Source organism: Myotis brandtii, unplaced genomic scaffold (assembly GCF_000412655.1).
Source record: "Myotis brandtii unplaced genomic scaffold, ASM41265v1 scaffold276, whole genome shotgun sequence".
In the NCBI taxonomy this organism is placed as follows: domain Eukaryota; kingdom Metazoa; phylum Chordata; class Mammalia; order Chiroptera; family Vespertilionidae; genus Myotis; species Myotis brandtii.
The window spans coordinates 2,762,882-2,789,806 of record NW_005360509.1 but is presented as its reverse complement, the minus strand read 5'-3'; the positions used below and the strand labels follow the sequence as shown (position 1 = coordinate 2,789,806).

Here is a 26,925-nt window from a genome sequence, read left to right as displayed (position 1 = left end):
ACTATGACACACACTGACCACCAGGGGGCAGATCAACAAGGCAGGAGCTGCCCTCTGGTGGTCAGGGCGCTCTCACATGGGAGGAGCTCTGCTCAGCCACAAGTCAGGCTGATGGCCAGTACAGTGTTCAGGGGCGGGTTTGGGGGCCCCCCCCCCCCCGAGGGCACAAATTTTTGTGCACCGGGCCTCTAGTTAATTTATACTTCTACAACTTAAATTCACTTAGGAAAACATTTGGGTCTGATAGTTTTTTTGTGGGAGGAACTTTAAACTATTGCTTTGATTTCTTTCAGAGTCTTAGAAGAATATTTAGACTATTTCTTACTTATTTAGTTTTGGTAAGTCATTTTACTAGGAGTTAATCTTATTTCATTAAATTTTCAAGTTTATTACCATATGATTGCTGGTAATGTTTTTCAAAGAACAGGTGTTCACTTTGATGAATTTTCTTTGTCATTTTTCTGTTTTCAAATTAATTGATTTCTGCTTTTATCTCTATTATGTCCTTTCTTTGAGTTTATTTTGCTGTTTGTAGAATCTTGATATGGAATCTTAAGATAATTGATTTGAGACCATTTCTAAGATGAATATTTTATGTTGTAAATTTTCTTCTTAGGACTACTTTTGCTGCATCTCACAAGTTTTGATATGCTTTATTTTCCCTTTCATTTTCAGTGTAATTTTTATTTTCCTTGCAACTTGCTCTTTGATCCATGGATTGTTTTAAGAATGTGTTGTTCAGTTTCCAAGTGGTCTCAGTAGATTTTCTTGTTGGTATTTTGATTTCTAGTTTGATCTCAGTATAGTCAGAGAACATAATCTTTATGCTTTCAGTTCTGTTAGATTTCTTGAGGTTTGGTTTGTGTACCAGGATATGGTTTATTTGAGAAACATCGATCAGCCGCCTCCTGCACATCCCCCACCGGGGGGTGTGCCCGCAACCCAGGTACATGCCCTTGACCGGAATCGAACCTGGGACCAAACCGGTTTCGGCGAGAACATAATCTTTATGCTTTCAGTTCTGTTAGATTTCTTGAGGTTTGGTTTGTGTACCAGGATATGGTTTATTTTGGTGACTTTTCTATGTGTCCTTGGAAAGAATGTGTATTTTGCTGCTATTGGGAGGAATGTTCTGTGAATGTCAGTTACATTCAATTGGTTAATAATATTTTCAGTTCTTTGATATCAATACAGATTTTCTGTGTGATGGTGACTAAGAGGAGAGGTATTGAAGTCCACTGTTTATTTGCAGGTTTATGTTTTTAGTTCTCTAAATTTTTGCTCTGCATAATTTGAACCTGTGTTTTTTTGTGTATACATAAGGTTGTTATGACTTCTTGATGGATTGACCCTTTTATCATTATGTAATACTATTTGTCTCTGGTAATTGTCTTGCTTAAAGCAATGATGGCGAACCTATGACACGCGAACTCATTTTTTTGGTTGATTTTTCTTTGTTAAGTGGCATTTTTCTTTGTTAAATGGCATTTAAATATATAAAATAAATATCAAAAATATAAATCTTTGTTTTACTATGGTTGCAAATATCAAAAAATTTCTATATGTGACACGGCACCAGAGTTAAGTTAGGGTTTTTCAAAATGCTGACACGCCATCACTGCGCTAGTACCATACTGTTTTTTATTGCTGTAGCTTTGTCACACACAAAGTGTGGTACCTCCAGCTTCGATATTTCTCAGGATTGGTTTGGCTATTTGGGGTCTTTTGGGGTTCCATACAAATACAACGTCTGAGGGACAGTGAACTGGCCCCCTGTTTAAAAAGTTTGAGCACCCCTGCACTAAAAGATGGGGCTCTACAGATTCAGAACAAAAAAACCCAAACAGGATACATAAAAAGAAATCCATAGCACAGTGAACACCAAAAACAAAACAGATGAACTAGAAAACAGGCTGAGATATAAAACAAGTTAGCAGGCTTTGACAGCAACAGTATCAGATGGTGGAATATTATCTCCAAAGTGCACAGGGAAAATCTGTCAGCCTAGAATTGTGAACTAGAGCTAAATAAAGAATTTACAGATAAAAACCAAAGGAATTTACCATTAAGATATTGACTCTAAAGCATATTTTATGTGATATTTGTAGCTACTCCATCTTTCGTTTCATTCATGTTTGCATGGTATATCTTTCCTCATACATTTTCTTTTTCCCTCCATGCATCATTTCTTTTAAACTACCTATATCACTATGTCATCATATTTGAAATTAGTTTCTTGTAGACAACATATAGTTGCTGGTAACCACTATTCTACTTTCTGTCTCAATGAATTTGCCTATTCTAGGTACCTCATTTAAGAAGAATCATACATTTGCCATTTTATATCTGGTTTCTTTCACTTAACAATGTTTTCATGGTTTATTCGTATTGTAGAATCCTTCTGAACTTCATTCTTTTTTATGGCTGTAGTACAGCTAACTACACTTTGTTTTTCATTTGATTGATTGATTTAGAGAGGATGGGAGAGGGAGAGAGAGATAAAAACATCAATGCTGAGAGAGAATCATTGATTGTTTTTTCCCCCCCCCCCCCCCCCCCCCCCCCCCCCCCACTGAGGATCAAGCCTGCAACCGGGGGCATGTGCCCTGACCAGGAATCAAACTGCACCACTCAACCACTGAGCCACACCAGCTGAGCATGACATTTTAAATGTACTGAAATTTTTGTTGTGGTTGTTAATCCTCACCTGAGGATATTTTTCCATTGATTTTTTTTAGAGAGATTGGAAGGGATGGGGAGTGACAGAGTATCACTGATGTGAGAGAGACACATCTACTGGTTGCCTCCTGCATGCACCCCAACCAGGGCCAGGGATACAGCCTGCAACCGAGAGATGTGCTCTTGACCAGAATCAAACCCAAGACCCTTCAGTCCTTGGGCTGATGCTCTATCCATTGAGCTAAACTAGCTGGGGCTGAAATTTTTAAAAATATGTTTTTATTGATTTTTATAGAGAGAGCAAAGGAGAGGGATAGAGAAATAGAAACATTGAACAGAGAGAAAAACTTCACCAATCGACTACCTCCTGCATATCTCCCTCCCCGCCATGTTAAAGAATTTGGAACACTAGCTCTGACCACTTCCTCTCCAAAATAATACTTTTGTTGTCTAGTATTTCAAGTCTGTCTTTTTAGAAATCTCACAATTTATACACAGCATTTTTTTTCAAACAACACATTTTAAAAGTTACCTTTGTACTTACCATGTTAAGGTAATCTTCCATATCAGATGTGCTATGACCGTTGACATAAAAGTATCTGCTTGAGTCAATTTTTATTTACTCACATATTTACCATTTCTGGTGGTCTTCATTCCTTTGTGTAAATCTTATCATCATTTTCATGCCTGAAGGTCTTTCAATAGTTTTTATAAATCAACTTTGCTCTTGATGAATTTTTCAGCTTTTGTGTGTGTGATAAAATCTGTATTTTCCCCTCTGTCTCCAGCTCCATTAAAGGTGTTGGTTTTTTTTTGCTGCATATAGAAATTTAGATTGAGTTTGTTAAAAATTTCAATACATTGTCCGGCCAGTGTTGCTCAGTGGTTGAGCATCGACCCATGAACCAAGAGGTCGCTGGTTCAATTCCTGGTCAGGACACATGCCTTGGTTGCTGGCTCGATCCTTAGTTTGTAGAAACATTCCTTTAGAGTCAATATCTTAATGGTAAATTCCTTTGGTTTTTATCTGTAAATTCTTTATTTAGCTCTAGTTCACAATTCTAGGCTGACAGATTTTCCCTGTGCACTTTGGAGATAATATTCCACCATCTGATACTGTTGCTGTCAAAGCCTGCTAACTTGTTTTATATCTCAGCCTGTTTTCTAGTTCATCTGTTTTGTTTTTGGTGTTCACTGTGCTATGGATTTCTTTTTATGTATCCTGTTTGGGTTTTTTTGGTCTGAATCTGTAGAGCCCCATCTTTTAGTGCAGGGGTGCTCAAACTTTTTAAACAGGGGGCCAGTTCACTGTCCCTCAGACTATAGTTTAAAAAAAAACTATGAACAAATTCCTATGCACACTGCACATATCTTATTTTGAAGTAAAAAAATAAAACGGGAACAAATACAATATTTGTATTTGCATGTGGCCCGCGGGCCGTAGTTTGAGGACCCCTGTTTTAGTGGTTCAAGAGAATCAGCTGTTATCGATTCTCTTCTTTTTCTAGAACTACACTTAAACTGTGTGTGATATTTTCCTTCAGTCGTTCATATCTGTTAGACCCACTTGATATTTTTCATTCCTTTTTTTCTGTTGTTGTTTCTTATTGGTAAGTTATTTAAATGTATCTTTATATTCTCTAATTCTTTACAGCTGTGTCACATCTGCTCTCTAACCTTTCCGTTTAGTGTAATAGTGGTTCCAGTCTCACTCCAAATTCTATTTATTTCTCATATTGGCCAATGATGTCCCTAGAGATCTTGCCTATATTTTGAGGAAACAGGGATGTCTCCTCTCCAGTGTGGTGCCAGTAAGAGGTTCACTTAGAGTTCTTCATTTGTCATGATACATGGAACTAAGACTCCCTTTGCTATAATTTCCATTATTCTTCAGACTATATTTTAATGAGTTTTGAAGCAGTAAACAGTTTTGAAGGAAAGTTTATAGAGGTATAGGTAGGTAGGTCGATATTTAGTTCTGTTTGCTGAGAGATTTTTCTGACTTAACTAGACCCAAAAATTTGCATTTCTTAGAGTATGCAGTTGATGCTAATGTAGCTGGTCTGGTGAATAAACTTTGAGAACCTCTGTCAGTGGTTGGCAAACTCATTAGTCAACAGAGCCAAATATCAACAGTACTTCTTCAAAATAGACTCGCCCAGGCTGAAAACCGACTTCTGCGCATGGGCCACGAAGTTTCAATCGCACTGTACATGCGCTCGCATGTGGCATTTTGTGGAAGAGCCACACTCAAGGGGCCAAAGAGCCGCATGTGGCTCGCGAGCCGCAGTTTGCCGACCACGGGAGATGATGTCTCGATTTCTGGCTCTGATTCTTTTATCTTTGAAGAGGGCATCATTTGGCTTGGGGATCATTTTATTAACACTTAATAAAAGTGCTGTGACAGCTTCTTTTTGTGCCTAAGTAGCTGGTTTAAAATCACTGCATTAATTTAATGTTTTATTTTAGTGATCATTCAGGATATGTTCGACCAGTACCAGTGCCACGCAGTTTAAATAGTGATATTTCCTATTTTGGTGTTGGGGGCAAGCAGGCTGTTTTCTTTGTTGGACAATCAGCCAGAGTGAGTAAAAACTTTCTTGTAAAGAAAGTTGATCAGACTATTTTGAGGTTGACTCTAAATGTTTTAATCAGTTTAACTTTTATTCATGTTTAAAGTACTCTTCTTAATATTTAACAGATGATAAGCAAACCTGCAGACTCCCAAGATGTTCATGAGCTTTTGCTTTCTAAAGAAGATTTTGAGAAGAAGGAGAAAAATAAAGAGTCAATATATAGTGGATTTATTAGAAACAGAAAGGTACACTACATTTTAACTCAATTGTAAATGTATTACTTTGTATGGATGATAGGACAAGAATATTTTTCCTAATTCTATCTAAGATACTAATGTAGCTTTAAAAAACTTGAAGGTATGGAATTTACAATTAAATTACTTTAATTTTATTCTTTTTTTCTTTAATCATGTGAATAGCATGTGTTTTCTCAGGCTGGAAGTTTTTAGACAACAAATTTTTTCGTAAAGCTGAGTAAGCCTCCTCGAAAGTGCTCATAAGATTGTAAACTTTTTTCCTTGCACTGACTGAGTTTTTAAATCTTTGTTGTATAATCACAGATCTAGAATGGAAAACAGGGATAGAATAATAGACTTTTAGGAAATCAGAGCTTTAGAGAAAGTAATGAGCAGTTCATTTCTGTTAGAAATTTGCTTTCAAATTCTCATTTTAATAAGTAGAATGTTAATAAAATTGAATCTTGATCATGTACATGATATTTATTATACTAGTATTCAATTTTTTCACCGTTCAAAACACTTTAGAATTTTTAATTTTAAAATCTTTATTTTAAAGTAATTTTGAGGTTTTTAAGAATTATTGTCTAATTCTAAAACTATATAAAAATTTTAAAGAAAATATTAAAGAAGTAAAAAATCTCAAATGCCATTAAAAGGTACTTAATGTTTAGTTGAATTTTCTTCTAGTCTAACTTTTTTATTATATATAGTTTGAACCCAAATTTTTTAAAATTAACATTTTAAATTAAACACACTTTAAATAGCTTCATGGTATTTCTTGGACTGAATGTACTATATCTTAACTATTCTTTTGAGTATATAAAATTATAAATATATATAATTTATAGTAACTTATATAATTATAAAGATAATGCTGTGAATACCTTTGCATAATATTTTGCCTGAATTATAATGTTTCTTAGTATAGATCGTTAGAATTTTAACAGCTGTGACATACTATGAACTTTATGAATGTTCATAATATATATTATAAAACAACTTTTCTGAAAGGTTGAGCCCAAATCAAATATACTCTCAACAACAATATGTGGAAGTGCCTATTTGATCATTTTCTTATTTTAAAAGTGGGGAGGGCAGCAAAATGTTGACAATTTGATAGGTAAAAATAATACCTTTTCTTATATTGCTACTAAGCTGACATTTTTTTTCTTGTTTGGTGGATACTTTTGCTTTTTTCTGTTGCTTAACATTCTTCTCTGTCCAGGAAATTTCTTTATTTCGCTTATTTCACTTTTTTCTTTTGAAATTTGTTATATTTATTTAACAGTTTATATATCTTAATGTATTTGCATAGTAGTATTCCATTTTATCATTTCTACATTACTTTACTATCACAAAGTGCTTTAAAGTATATTGGTGGAAATATTATTTGCCATGTTAAAACTGGTGAAAAAATAGGAATTGAGAATTTAAGTGATTTTCAGAACTGTATGCTGAGGTCTCTTGGGTCATCCTTTCTGACAGCTTTTCATGTGTCTTGTACTTACTTCATCCCCGCAAACAATTCATGGGTACTAATGGATCCTTGGTCTTTTTAATTTCCTGACTTGTTCTTTCTAGCATACTCTTCTTATATCCCTGACCTGTTAGCATTTGCTAAAAATGTGTGTGGGGTTGGTGGTTCTTGATCTCTATATAACCAACGGTCTTGCTGTGTGTGTGTGTGTGTGTGTGTGTGTGCGCGCGCGCGCGCCACTTACTATCAACAGTTCTCAAATCTGTTTCTTGTTAAATGACTGTTAAGATTGAGACACTGAATCAGGTTGAACTCTCTGTAAAGGAAGCGAACTATTCCAGGCACTTTAAAGAGAAAAGGATTTAGTAAAGGGAATTAGATACTTCCATGATTATTGGAAGGGATGAAGGAATGAACTCTAGGTTGAACCTTGTGGAATGATTCTAAGACTGTACAAGTTGACCTGCAGGGGATGCTGCAACATAGTTTATAATTACATGGCTGTAAGACCTGGGTCTGGAATTCAGAAACACACTGCCTTACCTGTGATTTGGGAGTTGGAAAAGCCTTGCTGTCACAATTGCTCCAATACTGGAATATAGAATGTCTGGCATAACCAGTGCTGTATCAATGCTTATACTTAAAGCTGGAACCAGGATAATGGTCTTTTTAGTATCTTTCATCATTATAGAAAACCTTCAAGAATCCTCAGGAAATGGCTGCTGTTTCTTTTCCCCTTCAGAATCTTTGGCTAGTGCTTCTAATTAGGTAAAACCTAATTTGCATCCACAACCCCAAATGTAAGGGCGTCTGAGAAATGTGATTTTTGGTTTTCCATTCTCTGGAGCCAGGAAGGAAACAAAAAAGGTGGTGTAAATGGGTGGCTGAGTACCATCTAGCATACTCATTTCCAATTTCAATTGGATTTTCTTCTCCCAGGGTTCCATAAGTAACTTACTTTTGGTACGTCTGAAATCAAACATTATCCTAACCTTTCTTAGTCTCTCTTTTTCTTCTCATAACTACCCTTTTTAATTAACAGCATCCCCTGACCAAGCAGTTAGTAATTGTTAATCATTCACCACATTTAATTCTGTCTTTTAAAATGGTTTATCTACCCTCTCTTTCATCTTTCATCATATTTTAAACTAGTGTGTTTCCCTTATATTCTCCAATCCTTCATTTCTCTTTGGTCTGGAATGTTCATATTGAGCTGTCTATTGGGTGACTTAACTCTGTAGCTCTTGGTTCATATCTTTATAATGACACATTGTCTTATAATTTATTTCTCACCTCTTAATAGATCAGCGGTTCTCAACCTGTGGGTCGCGACCCCTTTGGCGGTCGAACGACCCTTCCACAGGGGTCGCCTAAGACCATCTTGCATATCAGATATTTACATTACGATTCATAACAGTAGCAACATTACAGTTATTAAGTAGCAACAAAAATAATTTTATGGTTGGGTCACAACATGAGGAACTGTATTTAAAAGGCCAGAAGGTTGAGAACCACTGTACTAGATGGAATTTGTAAGGAGGAAGGGCACTTTTTCATTTATCTTGAACCCTATCTCCTTGTGCCTAGGTGGACTCATAGATAGGATTTGGAAGGTACTTGATAAATATTGGGATAATTAACCTGCATAATTAGTAAACCTAAACTATTCTTCTCACTCTCATAAGTGTATAAAAATATATTATACATCGTAGCTGTAATATTAGTGATTTAGTGTAAGGGATGGTTCAATATTTTTGCAGGGTTTGTTTTTATTAAGAAAGTAGTAATACATGCTTATTAAAAGAAAATGTTGCTTTCCTAGACATAATAGTTCAGTATGTATCTTTATAAGTTTTTAGTATGTGGCAACATACATAGTATATATATATATATATGCATGCAATTTTTAACACATATAGATTCATAGTAAAAGTTAAGAAGTTTATAACATTTATCCTCAAACACTCCCCCCAATCCCTTCTTCCCACTTCCATTCTGCAAGCTATAGATATTCTCAGAAAGTGGACTGAGGACCAGGATGATTTTATTACACAAGTGCCTTTACTAAGCCAGCTGAGTTCAGACTGCATCCTAGTTTTCTTTTTTGTTTTCTTTGTTGATAAAGGTATTACACATTGCCGCCCACCCCACCCTGCTCATGCCTTCACCTCCCCTGGTATCTGTGTCCATTGTTTATGCTTATATGCATGCATACAAGTCCTTTGGTTGATCTCTCCCCCTTACCTCCACCCTCCCCTGCCTTCCCTCTGAGGTATGACGGTCTCTGGATCTATTTTTGTTCATCAGTTTATGTTGTTCATTATGTTCCACAAATGAGTGAGATCATGTGATATTTATCTTTCTCCAGCTGACTTATTTCGCTTAGCATAATGCTCTCCATGTGCATCCATGCTGTTGCAAGTGGTAGGAGTTCCTTCGTTTTTACAGCAGCATAGTATTCCATTGTGTAGATGTACCACTGTTTTTTAATTCACTCATCTGTTGATGGGCACTTAGGTTGTTTCCAAATCTTAGCTATTGTAAATTGTGCCACTATGAACATAGGGATGCATATATCCTTTCTGCTTAGTGTTTCTAGTTTCTTGGGATATATTCCTAGAAGTGAGATCACTAGGTCAAATGGGAGTTCCATTTTTAGTATTTTGAGGAAACTCCATACTGTTCTTTACATTGGCTGCACCAGTCTGCATTCTCCTCAGCAGTGCAGAGGGTTCCTTTTTCTCTGCATCCTCGCCAGCACTTATCATTTGTTGATTTGTCGATGATAGCCATTCTGACAGGTGTGAGATGGTACCTCATTGTGGTTTTGATTTGCATTTCTTGGATGATTAGTGACTTTGAGCATGTTTTCATATGTGTCTTGGCCTTCTGTATGTCCTCTTTTAAAAAGTATCTGTTTAGGTCCATTGCCCATCCTAGGTTTCTTAAACATGGAGAGCTGGGCATTGGTCTTGACCAAATTAAGTGGTAGGTATCCCAAGCAAGGACTCATTCCATTCTAGAGTAAATGTCCTTAATTTTTCTCAGCATTTTAAAATTCAGTATTTCTTTTTCTTTACCTTTTCTTCATGATTCTAAAATTGGTTTAGCATTATGGTAGGATACTCTTTTATGTTTGCCAGTTTAGCAATCTGTGTAAAAGTTTCTCTGTCCTCACTGTATTTGAAGCTATCCGAGTGAATAACAAAATATTATATTTGTGTAATTACAATTAAGGTGTATGTAATGTTTTATTTGTATTCATTCTTGTAGCCATGTGACTCTGTTCACATTACAAATGATGATGAAAGATTTCTACATTGCCTTATCTCAGAGGAGAAGGAAAAAGTTAGCTTTACTGCTGTGGTTATCACAGGAGTACAATCAGAACACATACCGTACTTGAAAAATTATTTCCATCTTTGGACAAGACAGTTGGCGTAAGTATTTATATTTGATTGAGGACTTGTTTTTAAGAATGAAAATATTACAGGTACATTGAAGCTTCTTGGCTATCGCTTTGCTCCTGTCCCATTTTCTTCCTTTCAGTATAGTAACTAGTACTCTGATGTCAGCATTAAAATTGTTTCCTATTCTGTAAATATTTATTGGTCACCTGTAATGTATTGGTTGATATTTGAGGCACAGGCATTGGAACATCTTTGATAAAAATAAGCCAGAATTTATCAAATTCAGTGCCATCATTCCCATAGCTCTCTTTTGTGCTTCTGTTATAGATCTGTCATAATGTTCCATGCCATATATTTTACTTACTTTTTTGTTTGCTTTCCCCTATTGGAATGTCTTTTTTTATGCACTGCTATATACCCAGTATGTCCTGTTACATAGTAGATATTCTGTTTGCAGCAAGTCTATTAATATGAAAAAAGTCTATGTAATAAAGAGGTAATATGCAAATTGACCGTCATGCCCTCACACAAGATGGCCTCCCCCATATGGTCACAAGATGGCCACCACAAGATGGCTAGCAGGGGAGGGCAATTGTGGGCGATCAGGCCTGCAGGGGAGGGCAGTTAGGGGCGACCAGGCCTGCAGGGGAGGGCAGTTGAGGATGACCAGGCCTATAGGGGAGGGCAGTTGGGGGCGATTGGGCCAGCAGGGTAGCAGTTAAGCGTCAATCAGGCTGGCAGGGGAGTGGTTAGGGGGTGATCAGGCTGGCAGGCAGAAGCGGTTAGGGGCAATCAGGCAGGCAGGCAGGCAGGCGAGCAGTTGGGAGCCAGCAGTCCAGGATTGTGAGAGGGATGTCCCAGATTGGAGAGGGTGCAGACTGGGCTGAGGGACACCCCTCCCCCATGCACGAATTTCATGCACTGGGCCTCTAGTGTGTTAATATAAAACATATAATTAGGACATAAGCCTGCACTAACAAAGAATAACTTTCTTAATGTATGTTTGTAATTTATCTTTGATTATAATGCTAACACTTTTGATATGTCTGAAGAAATATCTCACGATTTTTAGTGATTTTTCTTTTATCAAATAGTATTTTAAACAGTAGCTAGGATAATTAATTCTTTTTTAAAATTAAAATTTATATGAAGGAAGATTGCAACTTCCTGTTTGAGGAATAATTATAGATTTGGTATGTTTTAGCCCTGAATAAAATGTCACCAAAATATAGTCATTTTTAACCTTTACTTAAAAATAAAGTAGTAGTTTAAAAATGAAGTGATTTTCAGTGGAATAATAATGAATGCATTAGTGTTTTGGTTTTTTTGTTTGGGAATATTAGGATAAGATTTTTTCAGTGCTATTGGAGAGGAACTATAAGTGTTATAGAATAATATTCTCATGTTGCACACATAACTTAAACATATCCAATCCTATATACTCCTTGATATTTATGTCCTTGACATCCCTGACAAGTAAAAATATAGCCTCTTGCCTTCTAGGTTTTTTTTTGAATTGTATTTCTTGGAAATATAAAGTATGTGAACTTTGAAATAGGAAGGCCTGTATTGAAGCCTCTTCTCTTCCAAAGTCTTAGGTTCTGTGACCTTAGGTAAATTATATAAACTCCTTGTACCCCAATTTCTGTATGTATAAAATGAGGTACAATAGTACCTGCATCTCAGGATTGTTTTTACCATTAAATGGGATATATGTTTTAAAAAGCTTGATATAGTGTCTATTAGGTACTGCTAAATAGTAGTTATAGATTTGTTTTGGTCGAAGAATATATGAACTATAATTTTATGTGAGTTAAAAGTAGTATAAAGTTATTTTTCTGTATTTTAGGCATATTTATCATTACTATATTCATGGCCCAAAAGGAAATGAAAAACGTACATCAAAAGAAGTTGGACCTTTCAACAACATTGATATTGAAGTAAGATAAAGTTCCTTTTTCAACTATTATGAATTATTAGGAATCTGTTCCAGTTCAAGTGACTCTGGATAAGAAAAATCAGTCAATACAACTTCTCTCTCCTTTTTACTAAAGTTTTTTGCTAATTTGATGTCCAGATAAAGAGGTATTCTTAGATGTGTTTTTCTGGAACCTTTGTACCATAGTTAGTTTCTTTTTTTCTCTCTCTTTTATAGAGATATGAGTTGTTGCTGAATATTATGTCTTAAAGCAGAGAGGAAAAGGGACATAGTTTCCCTTTGGTTCACAGAAGTCTTATGATGGTGAAGTAAGATTTAGAACCACAAAACATTTGAGTGTTGGGTTCTGTTAGAATTTCATGTATATCATTGTCCCACTTCCTACCTCTAGCAAGACACCTTGTAAATGTTCTCATGACTTATCTGTCCTTCAGCTTTGCTTTGCTCTTTTTTTTTTGCTTGCTTTCTATTTTTTAGTAGTATATTTCATACTGATATGCTACTTATAGCTATTTAACTCATGTAAAATATTTCATTCAGCTAGATTTTTACTTGTACAAATAAAAGTAGTTTTTGCCTATTCCTTTGTTGGATCATAGCTGAGAACAAAAGTCACCATAGAATTTAATTATTTTTGTTTTATTTTTATTTTAGATTTCTATGTTTGAAAAAGGGAAGGCACCTAAGATTGTCAACCTAAGGGAAATACAAGATGACATGCAGACGTTGTATATAAACACAGCAACTGATAGTTTTGAGTTCAAAGCTCACGTTGAAGGAGACGGTGTAGTGGAAGGGATTATCCGATATCACCCTTTCTTATATGATAGAGAAACTTACCCTGATGATCCATGCTTTCCATCAAGTATGTTAACCTGTTGTCTTAGCTACAAAATGTGAAGTGATTTAGGATCATGATTGTTTCTTTTCATGATTATTGTTAATTGGGCTATTAAGGCTGGATAAATATTAAAACCTTTTTCCTTATGCAAATCTCTTAAAGATGTTAGGTATTTATAATTTATATAATTCTTGATTTTTGTGTATGTTCACTTTTAGATGAATAAAGCACTGGCTTTAAGAAACATTACATATTTTACCTTAGATCTTTTATTGAACGGAACTTTTAGTTATATACTGCATATTAATCCTTTATATATCCCCCTTATTGTTTTCCCATTATCTATGTAGGCATATATAAAGGAGTTTTAAACTTTCTGTAGTTAGTTTTTTCTTCATGCTTTCTGATTTTGTCTTACTGTGAAAAGTCTTCTCAAGACTATAAAGGGATCCTGTAGTTTTAAAAATTATTTTATGTTTAGATCTGTAATGTATCTGAAATCTAATCTCCTTTTTTTGTGTGTAGGGTAAGGTAGGGCTTTATTATTTTTCCATGTAAGCATTCAGTTTCCTACCACCAATTATATTGAATATTATGATTTTTTGAATAGTTTGAAATATCATTTTTATAATAATATTAAGTTCCCATATGGATATATATCTGGTTTCTTTACTATAGATCTATTTTTGTATTTTTATATACTTTTATTGATTTCAGAGAGAAAGGGAGAAGGAGAGAGAGATGGAAACATCAATGGTGAGAGAGAATCATTGATTGGCTGCCTCCTGCATGCCCCCTACTAGGAATCGAGTCTGCAGCCCGGCATGTACCCTTGACTAGAATCGAACTTGGGAACTTTCAGTCCGCAGGCTGACGCTCTATCCACTGAGCCAAACTGTCCAGGGCTATTTTGTATTTTTATATGTGAGTAATGGTACCTTCTTATAGCTATATACTCTATATTGATATCTGTAGGGCAAGACACTTAGTATTCTTTTTTTGAGAAAATTCTTATTTCTTAATCTTTTACTTTTCTAGATAAACTTTGAAATCAGTTTGTACATGCACTTAAAAAAAATCCTGGTGGATTATTTAGATTTCATTGAATTCATAGATTAAAAGTATTAAATTTTCTCATTCAGAATACTTTCTCTATGTACTTAGTGTTTTGGGTTCTGGAACCAGATTTCCTGATTTGAATCTCATCTCTGCCACTTTCTGTTGTGTAAACTTTGACAAAGTACTTACTGCCTATCTCAGTTTTTCTTATCTGTGAAATGATAGGGGTGGGTAATAGTTCATGCTTCATAGAAGTTTTTTGAGGGGTAAATAAGAAACAGCTGTTTTTTTGTCCAACATTATTTATTTAGTGTTCATACATTTACTAGTCAGTGACTCTGCCGCCTGTGATGTCTCCACTCCCGGTTTAATTTGCCATTTCTAATATTTGTATGCTTATAGACAGGAAGATCAAGTTCTTCAAATGATTTCTTAAAATAAGAGCCAATAAATTGAGTCATGATTAGAGGGGTTCTCTAAGAGCAAAGCAATTTTGTCTGAAAGGGAACTTTTATTTAGGGACTCCTTGTGAGGGTTTTTTGTGTGAAGAAGTCTTTATTTGTGAGGCTGATTTAATGCCAGAAAAACTGAGATGTTGCTATATCACTATTATAATGTTTGATCGTGATTTAAGTGGATATATGAAAATATATTGCTAACAAATATAAAATGCTATAGATATTTGTGTTAAATATGTGTTTGATGCTTTGTAACATATTATAATTACATATTATAATTTCTGCTGTATCACCTGGATCTGATCTTCAAAAATTTAATAGTTTATGTAAGTTAAACTTAAATTTAGTATTATTGATTAATTTGCCCAAACTAGACAAACTTGCTACTGCTAGATACTATAAGTTTCCCAGCTAATATTTAAGTGAACATACTGGTTCTGACAAAATTGTGAAACTTGTCTCTTTTGTTGTTGTTGGTTTTTAAATATATTTTAATTGATTTCTGAAAGGAAGGGAGGAGAGAGAGATAGAAACATCAATGATGAGAGAGAATCATTGGTCAGCTGCCTCCTGCAATCCCCACACTGGGGATTGAGTCTGCAACCTAGGCATGTGCCCTGAATGGGAATCGAACCATGACCTCCTGGTTAATAGGTCAACGCTCAACCACTGAGCCATGCCAGCTGGGCTGAAACTTGTGTTTTAGGCATAGGATTTATGCTCCTATATTTGTAGGGAAGAGGTATTGTGCTACAGCACAATGTCTTTGGATATGTGACTCTTTTGCTTTATAAACAGGTTTTAATGATTGCAATTTTATTAGCTAGTATAGCTCCTAACACATTGATTAATATATAAGTAATTATTGACTTTATTTATTTTTAAAAATATTTTTATTGATTTCAGAGAGAAAAGGAGAGGGAGAGGGGGAGCAGGAGAGAGAGAGAGAGAGAGAGAGAGAGAGAGAGAGAGAGAGAGAGAGAGAGAGAGAGAGAGAGAGAGAGAGAGAGAGAGAGAGAGAGAGAGAAAGAGAAAAGCATCAATGATGAGAGAAAACCATCGATCAGCTGCTCCCTGCATGCTCCACACTAGGGATCGAGCCCGTAACCTGGGCATGTGCCCTGACCAGAAACAAACTGTGACCTCCTTGTTCATAAGTCAATGCTCAAACACTGAGCATGCCAGCCGGCAATTCTTGGCTTTTAAATGAGAAACCCCATTGGTAATGTATAACCACTTTGGAAATCTTTTATTCTGAGGACAAACTAAGAATAAAGCTACCTTAAGTTTTCTAGAATACAACGTTAACAATCGTGAGTTTTAGTTACCATTTCTCTGAAGCAACTTGAACATTTTACTTATAGAAATTGACAAAAGTGACAAAAGTTTCATATACTTTTTAAAAATTTCATATACTTGATAGCAATAAACATTTTTTTCATTCCTGCGCTCTAGAATTAAAAGATGAAGATGATGATGATGATTGTTATATAATTGAGAAAGCTGCAAGAGGAAAAAGGCCTATTTTTGAATGTTTTTGGAATGGACGACTAATACCATATACATCTGTTGAAGAGTAAGTTTTTGTTTTTGCTGAAATTATATTGTTTATAACCTAATCTTTTTACTAACTAATATTTTGTTCTATTCAAGCTTTGACTGGTGTGCTCCTCCTAAGAAGAGAGGGCTTGTACCAATCGAGTGCTACAATAGAATATCTGGTGCATTATTCACTAATGACAGATTCCAGGTCAGCACAAATAAACTGACTTTTATGGATCTTGAGCTAAAATTGAAAGATAAGAACACCCTTTTTACAAGGATTTCAAATGGACAGGTATGATTGTAAATATCAAGTTTTGAATATTTGCAAATGTTCTATTTTATGTACAACAAAAGTCACTATTAGTGTAGATTTATAAGACATTTTGTATACTTTTCATTTTATTTAATCAAAAGAATATGTGTAAATTTTTCCTATGAGGATTTATGTGTTCATACCATCCCCAGTCAGGGCACGTACAGTAATCAACCAATCTATCTGATAAAAGAGTAATATGCAAATTAGCCATCACACCCTCAATCCGTCAGTCCGTCACAAAGATGGCAGCGGCCACGGAGCTTGAGCCAGCAGGAGGCTTGGTTGCCCCTGTGAGGGAGGAAGCCAAGCTTCCCGCCTGCCCTAGCCGGCCCTGATCTCCGCTCAAGGCTACAAAGTTTCAATTATAGAAGATAAATAAATCCCAGATACCTGCGTCCAGCCAGCCTGGCCTCCGCTCAAGGAAGCACTGGGAACCTGGGCTCCACTTAAGGCTACAAAGTTTCAATTATAGAAGATAAATAAATCCCAGATACCTGCGTCCAGCCAGCCTGGCCTCCGCTCAAGGAAGCACTGGGAGCCTGGGCTCCACTTAAGGCTACAAAGTTTCAATTATAGAAGATAAATAAATCCCAGATACCTGCGTCCAGCCAGCCTGGCCTCCGCTCAAGGAAGCACTGGGAGCCTGGGCTCCACTTAAGGCTACAAAGTTTCAATTATAGAAGATAAATAAATCCCAGATACCTGCGTCCAGCCAGCCTGGCCTCCGCTCAAGGAAGCACTGGGAGCCTGGGCTCCACTTAAGGCTACAAAGTTTCAATTATAGAAGATAAATAAATCCCAGATACCTGCGTCCAGCCAGCCTGGCCTCCGCTCAAGGAAGCACTGGGAGCCTGGGCTCCACTTAAGGCTACAAAGTTTCAATTATAGAAGATAAATAAATCCCAGATACCTGCGTCCAGCCAGCCTGGCCTCCGCTCAAGGAAGCACTGGGAGCCTGGGCTCCACTTAAGGCTACAACGGGGGAGCTCTGCTCAGCCACAAGCCAGGCTGATGGCTGCCAGCACAGTGATGGTGGCAGGAGCCTCTCCCGCCTCCTCAGCAGCGCTAAGGATGTCCGACTGCAGCTTAGGCCTGGTCCCCGCTGGCAAGTGGACATCCCCCGAGGGCTCCCGGGCTGCCAGAGGGATGTCTGTCTGCCAGCTTAGGCCCAATCCCCTGGGGAGCGGGCCTAAGCCAGCAGGTGGACATCCCCGAGGGGTCCCAGATTGCGAGAGGGCACAGGCCGGGCTGAGGGACCCTCCTCCCCAAGTGCACAAATGTACACTGGGCCTCTAATGAATATATAAATAAGTGGAACAACAAATGAATGTTTCTCTTCCCCCCCTTCTAAAAATCAATTTTAAAAACAAAGTTTTAAAAATGGCTAATGGTTAGATGATTTGGGGTAAAATTTAAAGTTCTTTATTAGATCTTAATATCAAGACCATGACCATAGTGAATAGGAGCTATAGAAGAATATCTATTTAATGAGAGCATATAAGAACAATATTATCAAATACAGGGCTGTTTTTGTATTTTAATAACCAAATTATGCAATTTTAATCTAATCTTAAGGGTGAAGTTGAGGTAGAACTGAAATATTTTGGGCTAAAAGGTGATTTGATATTGGTCAGTTTTAAAATACATGCATTGATTGATAAAACAAGAATGATAGTTTTTGTTTTTTTAAGTTGAATGGAACTAGTGTACTTTTGTATTTTTCTTCTATCCAAATACTTCAGAAACTTTTACTTGATATACTACTCTTTCAGTAGTTCAGTGTTGAGTTGCAAAGAAATGGTGCATTTATTGTGAACCTAAAATTGCTGGACAGTAAACACAATAGCCTACAGTATTTATAGTCAGTCATTCCTACAAGATGTTGAAATTCATTTTGCTGTTAATAAAAGATTCTGAATCATGGAAGATTAAGATACGTTTAAAGAATTATCCCCTGAGAAAAGTCTTACTTGTACTTACACATGATAGATATATTACTGTTAACTATCCAACATTTATTGAACAATTTGGTCTTTCCAAAAGTTACCCACAATAGGTTAATTCTGTTTCTTTGTCACATTGCATTTTAAAATATGTATTTTCTAATTTTGGGAATTTTAAATACATAGAAAAGTTGAAAGAATATTATAATGAGTACCCACATACTCCTCTCCTAGATTAACTGTCACCTTGCCACACTTGTAACATTTTCCTTTAACACATTACTGAATGTCTGCAATTAGTTAATGCATCTGGTAATTTGGTTGATAATGAATCCTAAGACTTCTTTACATTTTAGCTTAGAATAATTTTTTCTAATACACAGGCTATACATTGAAGTGCAGTGTAAAAATGTACCCAGACTGATAATGTTAATATCCCTGTCAAGTTGACAAAGTGACAACAGTTTTTTGCTGTTCGGAAAGGAGTTGGTACCCGGGAAAAGTATTTGGGGAAGTTTTCTTTGAAACTTGCCATTTTTGAGTTTTTACCAAGTACATGTATTTCTTATTCAAAGCTGAAATCATTTTTAATTTTGCCCCATTTTCATTTGGAAATAGTATAATACGGAGAAAGGGATGGAGAAAGAAATGAACTTTTGTAATTTTGTGCATTGTCTTCTGTGAAAGCATGTAATGTGGATGGAGATTGTTTTTCCTATTCATTCTTCTAAAGACAAGCATTAAACAATATATTGCAGGTTATGTTTGAGTATAAATCTCTAAATTATTTCCCAGCAGGGTGAAGAATGATAAGCAGTAATATTGTATTATATATTATTAGAAAACACTGTTTTTACCTTATGATTTAATTTTTGGGATAGGTAATATGCATTACATAATTAAAAGGAAAAATGTGTTTTGCATAGCAGGGTTTCTCAACCCTTTTTTTATTATCACCCTCATCAGGAACCTTATTTATACTTTTTTTTCTTATTGCTTTCCCCCATGATATTTTAATACCATAGATATGCCTTACATATGTTTATGTACTATATTTATGTATCTCTGTTCTTGATACATAAAAAGTTATTTATTACCCTGTTGAGAATGTGCATGATTCACAGTGATAAGGGTTCCATTTACCCCTTTCTCATTGCCTCTGCTGTTCATAATTTCTTTTGTACCCTAAAATTTAAAGCAAGGAAGTAAAGTTTTATTGTTGGTGTTGACCATTGAGACTTGGTTCCAAAGATGATAATAAAGATTTGCTTTCTGTAATACTGGTTTTGTTAGAAATCTAAATTTGTATGCGAGAAAAATCCAGCAAAATATTTTAGCTTTTTATTAGGTTTTCTGGGTGGGAAAGAAAAAATGGAATGAATGACAAGTGTCCATGGTTGTATATGTTAACTATATTTCATAGAATGTTTTTAAATTTTACAGGAGCAGCGAGTGAAAATTGACAGAGAATTTTCTTTCTGGCTCAAAGACTGTCATGAAAAGTATGACAAACAAATAAAATTTACACTTTTTAAAGGAATAAGTACACGTTCTGATCTTCCTGCTAAAAAGCAGGGCCCCTGGGCCACATACTCAGCAATAGAATGGGATGGAAAAATATACAAAGCAGGACAGATGGTAGGTTTAACTTTTTTTAGATTCAGTATTTAGTAGAATTTGAAACTAATAGATGTACTAGAATTTAAAATTTTATTGAATTTATTGGGGTGACATTGGTTGGATGTATTAGAATTTAGCAACAACTAAAAATAATGTATGTATTGATTGGTTCCTCAGGAGCCAGGAAAAAATGAAAAGGTCAAACTGATTTTAATTCCATAATTTAACATGGCATTAAAAAAAAACAACAAAAAAAAACTTGCTTGTTGCCTAAGGCTCAGTTAGCGAGGTTTTTATTGTTTCTTGCAATAAACTTTACTCAAATAGATATTTTCAATGTTTTTTAATGTGATTTGAAATTATGACTTTTTAGCAAATTTTATTATGTGCTTCTTGTAAGTTGCTATAGATTTTGCGTTGTGGAGAATTCAGAGATCTATTAGATGTGCTTTGTCTTTAGGGTGATTACAACTTAAAAATAGATAACCTAAACATCCTATGTAATAAAAGGGTAATATGCAAATTGACCCTAACAGCAGATCGACTGGGAATGACTGGTCACTATGACACACACTGACCACCAGGGGGCAGATGCTCAATGCAGGAGCTACCCTCTGGTGGTCAGTGCGCTCCCACAGGGGGAGTTCTGCTCAGCCACAAGCCAGGCTGCCAGCTGCCAGCACAGTGGTGGTGGCAGGAGCCTCTCCCGCCTCCTCAGCAGCACTAAGGATGTACAACTGCAGTTTAGGCCTGGTCCCTGCTGGCAAGTGGACATCCCCCGAGGGCTCCCGGGCTGCCAGAGGGATGTCTGTCTGCCAGCTTAGGCCCAATCCCCTGGGGAGCGGGCCTAAGCCAGCAGGTGGACATCCCCGAGGGGTCCCAGATTGCGAGAGGGCACAGGCCGGGCTGAGGGACCCCCCCGAGTGCACAACTTTTTGTGCACCAGGCCTCTAGTAAATAATAATAGGTCAGAAGGTGATAACTACTATGAAAAAAGGATGAATAGTTCTTTGACAATTTAGAAGGTGAGGAGAAAATTTTCTGACTTTGGATGGGCCTAGGATGGTGGTTGGCAAACTCATTAGTCAACAGAGCCAAATATCAACAGTACTTCTTCAAAATAGACTCACCCAGGCTGAAAACCGACTTCTGCGCATGGGCCACGAAATTTCAATCGCACTGTATGCGCGCCCGCATGTGGTATTTTGTGGAAGAGCCACACTCAAGGGGCCAAAGAGCCGCATGTGGCTCGTGAGCCGCAGTTTGCCGACCACGGGTCTAGGAGAAGAGTGTAAATCATGAAATTCTTTGGGCAGGAAACAGCTTTTGTAAGGACCTCGAAAGAAGTGTAGGCTCAGGTTTAAACAGATTATTACAAAGGTAGGAGGTTGTGTATTTTCTCCATAAACGTGAGAATCATTGTCATTTATTTAAAACTCGGATTTGGATGCAATCACTTAGAAGTACTGTGTGTAGCTACATTCTTGTTTTTCTAACATTTAGCGATTAGAATGAAAAAGGGGGAGCTGACAAGAGTAAAAGGGAAAGCTGGTGAGATAGAAGGAAAGTAGGAGAATATGGAAGTCAATTGAAGAGTTTTAAGAAAGAGGGAGTGATCAGCTTTGTCAAATTCCTTCTCAGAGAGGTAATTTGAGCATAGACAAAGATATTTGTAAGTTCAGGGAAACAGCAAGCAGTAGACTTGGGCTATGTGTATGTGAAGAGAAATAGTTTAGAAATTAGACTGGAAAGGTAGATTAGGTATCAACTCTTATAGTTCTTGTCGAGAATTTCTGAGCTGGATAATGGAAATTACTCTTTGATTTTTTTAAGCCATGTAAGGAAAAGAAATGCTATAGGCAATATTAAGCTAATTTATTTGAAGGAAGTGATAACTAGTTGGAGTTTGTAAGTCGTTGTTGATAGTCTGAAAGCCAGATTTTATGGTGGAAAAAGATTTGAGATACTTTGGTATTTATAATAATTACTTTGAAGGAGTTATGGACCTTTTAGACACATGCATAGCTATGACATTTTTGTATGAAAAAGGTACTGTGTCTTTAAAATGTGTTGAGAATAAGTAGAGAACTTCACAATTCTAACTTATTAGAATATTAGAATGATTTTTTTAAAATTCATTTTTCTAGTGATAGATGCCAAGTTTTTTCCTTTGTATAAAATGGTTCTGTGAAATAATTATTCTATTAAAGCTGTTTCTTTTAGTAACTATTAACATTAAAGTCTTCTTTCAAAACTAAATATTAGGTGAAGACAATCAAGACACTTCCTCTGTTTTATGGAAGCATAGAAAAATTTTTTCTTTATGGTAATCATGATGGAGAAGTATATGCTACTGGAGGAGAGGTTCAAATTGCAATGGTAAGACAACAAGTAATACAAAATATTTATTGAAAGTCTGTTGATACCATTTACTTTTGCTTAAATGTAGAAATAAGGTACAAAGGTTTTTTCTTTTTCTTTTTTTAAATATATTTTTTATTGATTTTATACAAAGAGGAAGAGAGAGGGATAGAGTTAGAAACATCGATGAGATGAGAGAGAAACATCAATCAGCTGCCTCCTGCACACCCCCCAATGGGGATATGCCCTCAACCAAGGTACATGCCCTTGACCGGAATCGAACCTGGGACCCTTCAGTCCGCAGGCTGACGCTCTATCCACTGAGCCAAACCAGTTAGGGCAAGGTACAAAGGTTTTTAAAATAAAAGAAAATAAAAAGGGGAAGAAAACGGCCATCAGGTTTTTCCATTGGGTAGTGTCAGCATGCGTTTTTATATTTCATATTTGGTGGTTTTAATAATCTATAGAATTTAACATTTGTATGCCCAATGTTTAACAAGTATACATATATTATTGCTACTTATCACAATGATTTTGTAAAGTGCACATTTCATCCAAGGCCCACAAACTAGTAAACACTAGAGCCAGAATTCTCTTAAGAATGAATTTTCTAACATTATGTTAAGTGAAATAAGCCAGCCAGAGAAAGACAAGTACCATATGATTTAACTCATATGTGGAATTTAATGAACAAACTGAACTAAGAAACAAAATAGACACTCATAGAGAGCAGGGAGACAACTCTGGGAGAGGAGGTGTTGGGGGCACAGATTGAGTAAAAAAGCGTGTAAAAAGAGAACTCGTGGCCCTAGCTGGCTTGGCTCAGTGGATAGAGTGTCGGCTTGTGGACTGGAGGGTCTTGGGTTCGATTCTGGTCAAGGGCACATGCCCAGGTTGCGGGCTCAACTCCCAGTAGGGGGTGTGCGGGAGGCAGCCAATCAATGATTCTCTCTCATCATTGATGTTTCTCTCTCTCCCTCTCCCTTCCTCTCTGAAATCAGTACAAATATATTTTAAAAAAGGAGAGAGAGAACACGTGGACATGGACAATGGTATGGTGATTGCAGGGATGGAGGGGGATGTGTGTTGGTAGAAGAGGGCATAGGGGGAATAAATGGCAATAAAAACTTTTAAATTTAAAAAAATGACTGATTCTAAAACTAGAGTGGGTTTTATCTCTAAACCATGCTCTTGTTAATATTTGAATGGTATTTAATTAGGCCTAAGGAGGTAACATGAAAAATGGAAATAAACACAGATGTGTAATGATAATAACTATTATGAATTTATATATTTTATGAGGATAAATATATTTCTTTAGAAGAAATAAATGAATGTTTTTATTGCAACTAAATTCAAATAGTTTTCTTTGCAAGGTTGATAAAAATTTAATTTATTGATTTAGGAACCACGAGCACTGTATGATGAAACAAAAATTGTGCCAATTGCAAAACTGGATAGGACCTTTGCTGAGAAAGCTGTAAAAAAATATGTAGAAGATGAAATGGCAAGGTAATTCTCATTTCAAGATGCATGATAACAATAAAAAAAAAATCAAGAGTAGATCATAGTGCTTTCAACTATTCTTGAGTGTGTTGTTATGCTCTTCTAATAGGGCATTTGTAGTCTAGATGTATATATTATGACAAATAACATTAAAAAATCGAGACCTCTAGTTATAAAATTAGAATCCTATATTTGTTTTACAGAAAAAAGAGGAAATTTTATATATCTAAAGTATCACTATTATAGGCACTATGATTAGGATATGTTAAAAAAAAACAACTTTGGCCTATAACAAGAGGAAAATTGTAACTTCTCAGAGGTAAAGATTAATGCAAGAGAAGTAAAAGGAAATAGAAAAACAAAATTCTATCTGTGACTCTTGTGTAGCTAATGATGGGGACATTTTGATTCTCACTGAATCTAACTGGTAATCCTTCTGTTCTTAAGAATTTATTATATCTCCAAAGGGTAACTTTTATAATAAATGAAAAATTATGAAAAATTGACAATTTCTAGCTCTTAATACCAAGAGGTTTTGCCTGACTTTTCAGTAGCCACAGTGATGGTTAAGGTGGAGAAAACTTTTAGATTATTAGTCATATAGAAGTTCAGATTTAACCTTTGAAAATATATGAGAAATGCTGAAGTTTCTTGTAACTTCTATTTTCTAATTAACACCATAATTAACATAGTTTGTGAAACTAAAGTGTTTTGTACCAAAATAATTTATAATATGGAGAAATACTCAAAATGTTAATTTTTTTAAAATGTGGGCTTAAACATTAATGTGCCGGTTTCCTATTAGGCTTCCTGATAGATTGTCAGTAACTTGGCCTGAAGGAGATGAATTATTTCCAAATGAAATTAGGCCTGCTGGAACTACCATTGGTATGTTTTTGCTTTGTTTGTTTTTTTCTTAATACTTAAAAAAGGCTTTTCTTGTGTCTTACATTCCCAATATGTAAAAGACCATGAAAAATTAAAATGCAGTGTGAAGACCTGGCAAGTTCATCAGATTATTGGGTGTAACTAAGACACTCTTACTTTAAATTTTGGTATAATAGGTGCATTAAGGATTGAAATACTGAATAAAAAAGGAGAAGCGATGCAAAAGCTTCCAGGAACAGGTCATGGAGGGTCAAAGAAACTACTGGTTGAGCTCAAAGTTATATTACACAGTAAGTATAAAAACTAATTTGGATCTTTAATATTGTTCTTAAATGTGTAATACAGATTTTAATATATTCATATAATTAAGGACAACGTAGCAATCTTAGATTTTATTAAAGTTAGGAATTTCAAATGTGTTATGAATAATTTGAGTTTTCTAATTGATAATCTTAGTTTTTTTTAAAAAAACTTTATTCTAAATTTTCCCGTGTAGGTAACTGTATGGGCTAAAATACATGTATAACAATTTGTACTAGATAGGAATGTAAATAATCCTTAAATCCCCTCTAAGTAGATATACTGTGGCTCAGAACCTGTTGGCCAAAAGTACTTGGTTCACATAATAAGCCTTACCCACTCTTTGGTAAAGAGGAAAGAAGTGGGTATTATTGCTCATCTTGAGTCACCTTGTTTGTTAACTTTTTTATCCATTGTCCACACAGTGACTGTACCATTATACATTCCCATCAGCAATATAGAAGGGTTCCAGTATCTCCACATCCTTGCCAACATGCTATTTTGTTTTATTTTAATGTCATCCTAATTGTTATGAATGATATCTTATTGTGGTTTTGATTTGCATTTCCCTAATGATCAGTGAAGTTGAGCATCTTTTCATATGCTTATTGGCCATCTCTACATCTTCTTTTAGAAATGTTTATTCTAGTCCTTTGCCCATTTTTAAATTAGATTGGTGTGTTTTTTTTGTTGCTTTGTAGGAGTTCTTTATATGGTTTGTGCAATAATCCCTTGTCAGATAATATGATTTGTAGGTATTTTCTTTGACTCCGTGGGTTGCCTTTTTACCCTATCTAGCCTTTGCCTGCGGCGATCCGGCAAATGGCTCTGCGCAGGGCTTGGGCGGGGCGGGCTCAACAGGGCGGGCGGAGGGAGCCGTTATGGTGCCCTCAGTCCTGTTCCCAGAGGCTCTGCTTCTCAGAACCCCCGGAACCGCTGCAAACCTCGGAGGGAAAGCTGCCTTCCAACTGATGCCAGACACTCCCGCTTCTCCCGTTTGGGTCCGAGTCCCCAGCGATTCGCCCGTATCTGGAGCTCAGAGTCTGAGACTCCCCCCTGACCGAAAACGACAACCGCGCTCTCAGCCACCAGCCCGCTTTGCGCGCGCACCTCCGCACCTGAGTTTTTTCCACACTGCGCCTCCTCTGAGCCTCGGTGTGCTGTTATTTTTCCTTCTAGTTGAAGAGTCTCTCCTCAGCCAGCCTTCCTGTGGTTCTGGGTGATGTCCGTTCCGTCTTTTAGTTGTATTTTTGAAGTGGTTGTTTGCGGCAGCAGTCTGCGGTGTTTACCTATGCCGCCATCTTGGTCTCTCTATCCTGATGGTGTTTTTTGATGCAGAAAAGTTTTAGATTTTGATATAGTCCAATTTGTCTATTTTTGCTTTTGTTGCCTGTGTTTTCCATGTCATATACAATAAGTCATTGCCAAATCCAATGTTATGAAGCTTTTCTTGAATGTTTACTTCTATGAGTTTTGCAGTTTTAGCTCCTAGTTTTATTATTTGATCCATTTTGAGTTGACTTTTATATAGGTTAATTTTTTTAAAAAATACGGTTAACTTCTTTTGCATGGGGATATTCAGTTTTCCCAGCATCATTTGTCAAAAAGACTTCTTTCCTCATTGAATGGTCATAGTATCCTTGTCAAAAATCAATTAACTGTATATGGAAGGGTGCTGTATTGAATTCCATTGGTCTATATATGTCTGTCATTATGATTGGGGGGTTGGGGCCCCGCCCCCTGTCACACTCAAGGCAGTGTCGATGGG

General features: G+C 36.1%; 1 protein-coding gene across 1 annotated transcript in view; it reads left to right on the top strand.

The window, feature by feature from the left end:
* SMCHD1 (structural maintenance of chromosomes flexible hinge domain containing 1) overlaps positions 1–26,925 on the top strand; it is a 151,843-nt gene that overhangs the window by 30,262 nt on the left and 94,656 nt on the right. The window contains exons 8-19 of the mRNA XM_005868751.2: positions 5,149–5,263; positions 5,381–5,500; positions 10,245–10,411; positions 12,231–12,321; positions 12,975–13,185; positions 16,134–16,254; positions 16,332–16,515; positions 19,926–20,120; positions 22,368–22,481; positions 23,869–23,975; positions 24,775–24,857; positions 25,034–25,147. Of these exons, the coding sequence (XP_005868813.1) occupies positions 5,149–5,263; positions 5,381–5,500; positions 10,245–10,411; positions 12,231–12,321; positions 12,975–13,185; positions 16,134–16,254; positions 16,332–16,515; positions 19,926–20,120; positions 22,368–22,481; positions 23,869–23,975; positions 24,775–24,857; positions 25,034–25,147 (1,622 nt within the window). The remainder of the gene's footprint in view (positions 1–5,148; positions 5,264–5,380; positions 5,501–10,244; positions 10,412–12,230; positions 12,322–12,974; positions 13,186–16,133; positions 16,255–16,331; positions 16,516–19,925; positions 20,121–22,367; positions 22,482–23,868; positions 23,976–24,774; positions 24,858–25,033; positions 25,148–26,925) is intronic.